Source organism: Arvicola amphibius, chromosome 3, assembly GCF_903992535.2.
Source record: "Arvicola amphibius chromosome 3, mArvAmp1.2, whole genome shotgun sequence".
NCBI lineage: Eukaryota > Metazoa > Chordata > Mammalia > Rodentia > Cricetidae > Arvicola > Arvicola amphibius.
Genome location: NC_052049.1, coordinates 70,662,387 through 70,670,827, shown reverse-complemented (window position 1 = coordinate 70,670,827; position 8,441 = coordinate 70,662,387). Strand labels below are relative to the sequence as shown.

At 41.6% G+C, this 8,441-nt stretch overlaps 1 protein-coding gene across 1 annotated transcript; it reads right to left on the bottom strand.

Moving 5' to 3' along the window:
• Positions 1-1,849: 1,849 nt before the first annotated feature.
• Positions 1,850-3,322, bottom strand: LOC119810165 (multifunctional protein ADE2). The gene has a single exon (XM_038323507.1). The coding sequence runs from the start codon at positions 3,320-3,322 to the stop codon at positions 2,045-2,047; it is 1,278 nt and encodes a 425-aa protein (XP_038179435.1). The 3' UTR covers positions 1,850-2,044.
• Between the last annotated feature and the right edge of the window lie 5,119 nt (positions 3,323-8,441).

Genomic DNA, 8,441 nt, shown 5'->3' with positions numbered 1-8,441 from the left:
GACCAAAGTAACTTATAAAGAAAGAGATTATTGGGGCTTAAAGTTCCAGAGGGTTGGAGTCCATGACCATCATGGCAGACTGGCAGGCAGGCAGGCCAGCAAAGCACTGGAACAGTAGCTGAGAGCTCACATATGATCCACAAACATAAGGCCGGCAAAGCACTGGAACAGTAGCTGAGAGCTCACATATGATCCACAAACATAAGGGAGAGAGAGGGGGAGAGAGAGAGAGAGAGAGAGAGAGAGAGAGAGAGAGAGAGAGAGAGAGAGAGAGAGAGAGAGAAACTAGGAATGAACTGGGCTTTTGAAAACTCAAAGCCCACATCTAGTGACATAGCTCCTCCAACAAGATCTTACCTCCTACTCCTTCTCAGACAGTTCCAACAACTGGGGACCAAGTATTCAAACATATGAGCCTAGGGGATCATTCTCCACCCAAACATCACAGTGTAAAAAGCCATAATTTGTGCGCATTGATGGCATGCAAGTTCATGGAGTCCCTAACTTCAATGTCATACGCTATTAACCTGGTAATCAAAGTTAAGCTCTTGCTCTCAGATGTGGTACACACTTTCTCCTTTCTCCGTCTTTAACGATGACATTTCTTTATTTATTCTTTTTTTGGTTTTTTTCCGAGATAGGGTTTCTCTGTGGCTTTGGAGCCTGTCCTGGCACTACCTCTTGTAGAGCAGGCTGGCCTCGAACTCACAGAGATCTGCCTGCCTCTGCCTACCAAGTGCTAGGACTAAAGGCGTGCACCACCACCGCCCAGCTTTATTTATTCTTATATTCTGTATTACAGAGAAAAATTAAGCATCGGCTGAGTGTTCCCCTCTGCTTCTCACCACTAAGCCAGCAAAGTTGCTTATGGCTACACACACCCTTTTCCTCCTCCTGTAGTCAAAATGCAGTGTGAAGCCTGTCGTAGGTTAGGTGAACGTCTGAATGTCATAGGGAAACGTTGGTATCATGGTAACAGTGTTAAGAGGTGCTGTGGATCTTTGAGTGGGAAGCTCAAGGAGACAGTGCCCCTCTACCCACAGCAGGACTGACTCACATGTGAACTCAGAGAGTGTGGCAGCACGTACACCATCCACACAGGTTCAAGCTACATGGAGTTCCGGTGCTGACTCCTGACTCCCACCCCTAACAAGAAGCTATCTGCAGTTGATATACCTCCAGGCAAAGGAAACATTAGTGTTCTCCATTTGACCCTCCCTTGGAATATCAATTACTCTTCAGTCAGGCCTCTTGCCCAGGAGTAGGTGAGCAACACAAAACTAACTTAATGATGCTTTGAGTTTCTCTGTCTCGTTTTGCCTTGTTCCAACATTGTTTTATGTTGTTGGTCTTTTGCTTGTTTATTTTTGTTTCTGTTTTTTTGTTGTGGTTTTGTTGGTTTGTGTTTGTATTTTGTGGGTTGGTGTTCCTGTCTTGTATTTGTTTTTTTTTATTGTTATTAGCATAAACAATACAAATATTTTAATTTTCAAATAGTGAACTATAGAAGATCAAGTAGTAACTAATGATTTATAGTCATTATTAGCATTTAGAAATGAGAAGTTACAGGTGATTATTATTCCACACGGATGCTGGGAACCAAACTCAGTCCTCTGCAAGAGCCACACTGAATCTTTTTTTTTTTTTTTTTTCGAGACAGGGTTTCCCTGTAGTTTCTAGAACCTGTCCTGGAACTAGCTCTTGTAGACCAGGCTGGCCTCGAACTCAGAGATCCGCCTGCCTCTGCCTCCCGAGTGCTGGGATTAAAGGCGTGCGCCACCACCGCCCGGCAGCCACACTGAATCTTAAGCACAGAGACATAGCTCCAGCTCCATAAATGACATTCTTTGCTAATGTTACACAACTGCCCAACAGTGACCATATAGTGGGTGATAGCTAGAGGACCATTTGTTCAGTAGTTAGTTGAACTGATTTCTCTGATGTGAAATCATTTTGTTTGAATTCTTTTCTTTTTAATCCAAACTAGGAACGTGTAACTTTTCTCCTAAAAGGTAATTTTTTCCTCTTCCTTCCTTTCCTTTTTTTACAAATTGCATTCTCTGATTTTCTTGTCAGCTTGCTTTAAAGATATCCACGTGTTCAATATGCTCGCTCGAAGTTTGGCCCACACCAAATGATTGTTTAACCCAAATATCTGAGCAGCAAACTGGGCGGATCCTTCTGGAGAGAGTATAGTTGAACAGACAAGACCACTGGGCAATCGAAGAGATGACCACACATCCTGAGCACCCCAGTCTGCTTTGATGGGGGTACAGCTGATAACTGAATATGCAGTGTTACCAGACATCACTGGGCCCAAACCATTGCTTCTGCCTGCCGCTGCGACAAATACAGTAGGTATGCCATCCCCTTCATACTCTGCTTTAATCCTCAATGTCTCATCTGGTCCTTTATGGGCAGATGTCACTTGGAGTTCACACGGAATCCCGAAGTTTACACAAGCCTTCTTAATTTTCTCACAGTGACCAAGGTCAGAAGCTGAACCCATCAGCACTACAACCCTGCACTGACTGTCTGACTTCAGAAGCAACTCCACTCGATCTGCAACCCACTCAAAGTTTTTCTTTACCATCTGGAGTCCCTCCGGAGTTACTTCCTTGAGGTCCCGGTAAGACTGTTTGTCTTTCTGCTGGCTCCGATCTCCCGATGGCCAGAGTCTCCAAGAATCATTATCAATTACATCAGCAAGAACAATCTCTTTGGTAGTTACATCAACACCAAATTCAATCTTCATATCAACCAGCATGCAGTTCTGAGGCAGCCAGCCTTTCTCCAGTATTTCAAAAATAGCTTGTGTAGCATGACTCATGATGTCCACTTCAGTCTGGCCTATAGCAAGTCCAGCAAAACAAAACTGTGCAGCAATGAGTTGCTCCTCAGACCACTGTGGATCATTATTGGCATCATCCTTGAAGAACATCTCTTCTTTTGGTGGGTAAAACTTATACCCCTCTTTTACACCAGGGTTCCTTTTGAGAAAAGATCCAGTTGCTATTCTTCGGCACACCCATTCAATTGGAATCATTTCACATTGGGGTGCAATGAAAGCAGTCTCCCCACATTTCTTGGTGAAAGCAGTCTTGATACTGGCATCCTGTAACAGCTGAAAAATACAGCTGGTGATCTTATTGGAGATTGCAGCTTTGCCTTCCAGGTGGTTCTTTCTGGCTGCATTTCCCACTGTAATCTGGTCCTTGGACTGCAGGAGGACTCTTCCTGGACTATCTAACAATTCATAGACTTCTTTTGTCTTACCCTCATAGAGTTTTCTTCCAATGTTCAGTACCTCAGCTGTCGCCATGATCCTAGGTAGGATGAAGGTGCAAGACGGCCTTGTATTTGTTTTTTAAAGGAGGGAAAGGGTGTAGAGTTGGGTGGATGAAAAGGTGGGAAGGATCTGGGGAAAGTTGGTAGAGGGGACAGGTATGATCAGAATATATTTTTTTTTCAAAAAAAAAGTAGGAAAGAAAAGAGGTAGAATCATCTATCTATGTGACAGTCTTACGAACTTGAGAATATACTCTCAAAGTTCACTGTTGGGACCCCAGGGGCTCAATAAGTGATGCCGGCTGATTTGGATGTTAGAGTCCCCCAAACTGAGTTAACACCACCACTACCAACAACAACAATAACAGCAATCACCTTAATTTGTAAGAATCTTGCCTGATATATTGTGCTATAGTGACACAAGGCTGATTACCAAAAACCTCATATCGTCTGATATGTCGCCCTGAGGGTGCTGTGTGACTCTCCTTTTGTGCTTGGAAGAGCCTAATTATGTATTCTGTTCTCTCTATATTTGACATTAATCTCTCCACCTCTTAATTCTCCGCTTGTCAACATGTCCAAGTGCTATGATTTGGATGCCGTAACGTGTGCTCCCCAAAAGTGCAGCATGTCCCAGCCCCAAAGACTAGATCACTTGACCATAGAAAAGAGGTCATGCCTCTTCTTCCCACACTTGTTCCTGCTGTGGTTGAGGCCATTTTCCTTCTATTACAGGGTCCTCACCAGAGGTATATTGCCCTTAAATCATTAGAACAGTATGCTAACTGCATTAGTCACAGTTCTCTCAAAGAACAGAACCAATAGGATTAGAAGAGGATTTATTAGATGGACTTCCACCAAATAGTCTAGGTAGTGCAGCAGTGAAAATCTTTATGTTCCAAATCCATTAGCTGTTAAGTTCACGAAGCTGGATACTCAGAAGCCCCAGGTTGGCACTGAAGGCCTGGAGGACTCCTAGAGAGCCACACGTCTTCAGTGTGTAAGAAGGTGCACAGCATGTTCTGATAGATGGCAGTGGAGGCATCAGCAGTAGGAACAGCACCACTGCCACAGACGAACTTACCAGCAGAGCAATGACAAGCTAGACAATATCAAAAGCTTTTCCCTTCGATGTCCTTGTATCTGGGCTGCTACCAGGAGGAGCTGCTCACATTAGGATGGGTCTCCACAGGCATTCCCAGGCTTGTCTTATGGGTGATTCTACATCCTGTCAGGCTGCCAGTTAATACTGACTTACCCTGGCTTAAGTACTCAGAGTTGTGGAAAGCCAACAAATGTAACAATTGCCTGGATATTATTCTTTCTCTTCTTTAGGGGTAGAAGCAACTAATAATAATAATAATAATAATAATAATAATAATAATAATAAAGCAAAGCAAAATATCTTTTAGTTTAGAAATATTTTTTCTTTCACTTGCCAAGACAATTGTTCACAATTGTCTGTGTTTCTAAATGTTGCAGACCTAATCACATGGGAAACTATTATGACTCAGAACTAAGATTCGTATTCTTCAGCATTGTCTTCCTCTTTAAAATTACTTATTAGTGTATACTTTAATGAATAAATATTGTGCCTGTCATTCATATCAAGAAAATAACTCCACCCTCTGCATCCCTCCAAAAGGGACCTTCCTATCCTTCTAGAGGTGACAGTACCCCGATGTCTTAATAATGATCAGGTTTTCCTTGAGGGTCCAGATTTCTCTTTATTCATCCCCTTCCTTCTCTGCTCTACCCTGATCTGCATGCTAGGAGTCTAGATTTGTAGTTCTCATGTATGTGCCTGCTCTGGCCTGGGCTCCCAGTGAATTCAGTTGATGTTGACTTCAGAAAGAGCTAAATGAGACGGGGAACTTTTCAGCCTTGCTTCCCTCACTAAATGGTCTTCATAGGTCAGCTGGATAACTTTGTCATGAACTGATACAATCACGTGACTTCCAGTAAAGAAAACCAGGAAGAGAAAGATTGTTTGAAGAAATTGGTTCATGAACCTGTGAAGACGTGATGAAGCCAAAGCCACGTAGAGTGGAGTGGTGGGAAGCAGAGTGACACAGACAGATGTGGTGCTGCGAGTCTGCATCAGAGCCTGCAGGCAGCAGCAAGAGATAGGGAGCCACTGGGCCTAGCTTGAACTTCTCAACTCTCAAAGCCCAAATCCCATCCCATCCCATCCCATCCCATCCCATCCCATCCCATCCCAGTGACACACTTTCTCCAACAACACCACACCTCCTAATAGTGCCACTTCCTGAGCCTATGGGGGTCGTTTTCATTCAAAGCACCATACCTGGTAAGCTATGATCTCAAAGGTGGTTTGCTGGCAAAATTCCTTCTTGCTTTGGAGAGACTCGTCTTTAATCATTTAGTTCTTGGATTGACTGGATGAGACCCACCAACATCTAGAATGATAATCTGTTTTACTCAAATTCCACCAGTTTAAATGCTAATCTTGTAAAAAAAAAAAAAGTGCCCACATAGAAACACTCAAAATAATGTTTGACCAACTATATGGACGCCATTACCTAGGCAAGTTGAATCATAAAATTAATCATGGTGCAGACCAAAGGCAAATCAAACTCTACATTGTTCCATCACGTTCCACTTTCTCTTTGGTCATATGGGTTTCATTGCCTCCTTAACTGTGAAATGGAATTATTAAGTGAAAATTTAATTAAGTATGTACTCTTAGGTCAAGTCTTGCACGTGTATGTGTATAAAAGATATTATTGACTATAACATTAAGAAATACCACTCTGGCCACATTCCCAAAGGAATGTTGTATTGAAGAGATACTTGCGTGTCCACGTTCATTACAGCTAGCTTCACAATAGCCAGAAAATGGCAACAACTTGGATGCCATCAACAGAAGAATGAATAATAAAATGTGGTTCATGTACACAATAGATGCTTATTCAGCATTAAGAAAAATGAAGTTTTCAGGTAAATGGCTGGAACAGGAAACAGTCATTCCTAGTGAGGTCATTCAGATCCAAAAGGCTGCACATTTTCCCCTGTGTGTAGAGATTGGCTTTGAATCTTTAGACATATGTGTTTAAATTGGAGCAGTCATAGGAAACAGGAAACTAATTAGGGGCCAGGGAGATTTCAAAGGAAGAGGGATAGAATGCAGCTGAGGTAATGAAGAAGAGGGGAGTAATAGAATAGCAAGGGTTCAATGGAAGGTCAGAGGAGAGGAGGGAGTATGGTAGATGCTAACTAACACTGCAAAGCTCTGAGAACTTCATATAGAAACTCACTACTGTAGCATCTTCCTGAATACACACACATACACATATAGATACATACATATATATATACATATGCTATACACACACACAGACACACAGACACACACACAGACACACAGACACACACACAGACACACAGACACACACACACACACACACACACAGACACACACACACACACACACATATATATATATATATATATATATATATATATATATATATATATATATATATGCCCAGGTTGGGCATGGCCTTAGGTACCAAAAATAATGCATGTGCGTTCTCTCTCTCTCTCTCTCTCTCTCTTCTTCTCTTTCTTCTCTCTCTCTCTCTCTCTCTCTCTCTTTGCTGCTAGATTGCTAGATTCAGTTCCTGTTCCCCACTTGTGCAGAGGACTGTGATCTGTGATCTATGAGTCTGGCCTCTTTAATATACTCAATTCTGAGCTAGTCTGAGACTACTCTATTTGCATTCATCTACATCTGATGCCCACGTGGGGCATGAGTCCACGCCTTGCCAGGATCAGCCCAAAAGGTCCCCACATGATTTTTCCCCCATGCAGTCCCTGGCCTGCCAACCCAGGAATGTTTTTCTGCCCACCACTGCAGCTTCTCCAGGCAGCACCCAGACCACAAGGTCTGTCCAACCAGCAGCTCACTGCTGCAACCTCTCCAGCTGGCACCCAGGCCATGCTTTTTCAAACTGCAATCCCTGCTGACTCCTGTCCACAGGCCATTGCTAGGCCTCATTGGTGGCTCAGGACTGCTGGCAAGCTTTGGGGTCCTTGATATTCTGGCCAACTAAATCCTCCTATATGAATGTGATAGTCTTAATTAATTAATTAAATCCCAGGTAATTCAGGTACTGGAACTTGCGTTGCCACTGGCAATTGTGTGCACCTGCAACTGTGACTCCTGCTGGCCAATAATGATTATTATACCTACAACAATTTACAAAAAACCCATAATGAGGTACATTCATTTACATTAATCAATCAGTAAATTTGAAAGTTATATAATGACAGTATCACCATCCAGGAATTGCATAATCTTTTTCTCACAATATGAATGGAACTCTACAAGGCTTATGTAATTTTTCAGATACATACATTTATTTGATGTTGGGACTTAGCTTTGTTTTTCATATTATATCTTTAAGAAAATGGTTTGATAACAAAGCCAAGAATGAGGCACTTTTAGAATTGATACAATCTTTACAGACTAATAATGAACAGCTGACAGGATTAATAGCATCAAAAATCAAAATTTAGCTGAAAAATATTAATACAATTGAAAAGGATAACAATGTGACAGGCAAAATTTAACCCATGTCAAAGGGTGCTGAAAAATTATCTGAAAGAATTCATACTGTTGAATTTAACAATCAAAAGCTGTTAAAAAGTTATGATAAGTTAGTAGATAGAGTATCTCTCCAGGAAGGCAATTTGAATTCCATCCAAATAATATTCAAGGATGAGAAGTTATCTTTAATAGAAAACTTTTATACCTTGGAGTTATATGTACAGAATGAGGACCAGAGTTTATGTGTTTCAATGAAATCAATAGAATTATACATAGATCAAAAGACTAAGGCTTTACAAAAGGCAGTGGTAAAAAGATTTGAAATGGTTGAAGAAATTATTGGAACTGATGAGCAGGAAGAAGGTACAAGGACAGGATTTAATATCATCAGTACATGTCAGAGACAGATGACTTACCAAGGGGTCTAGCTACCTACCCTGTAATCTTTTCTGACAAACCATCTAGTACTAAATACCCAAAGAGATTTTAAAAATGTAAATGGAAACCTATAGGTATGAATGAGCTAAAGGAAATTAAGCAATCAGTAGTTTCTTATGGCTTGAACTCACCATTTCTTAGG

Bases quoted from the DNA above. Each gene is read 5' to 3' on its own strand.
- LOC119810165 (XM_038323507.1), bottom strand. From the start codon at position 3,322: ATGGCGACAGCTGAGGTACTGAACATTGGAAGAAAACTCTATGAGGGT.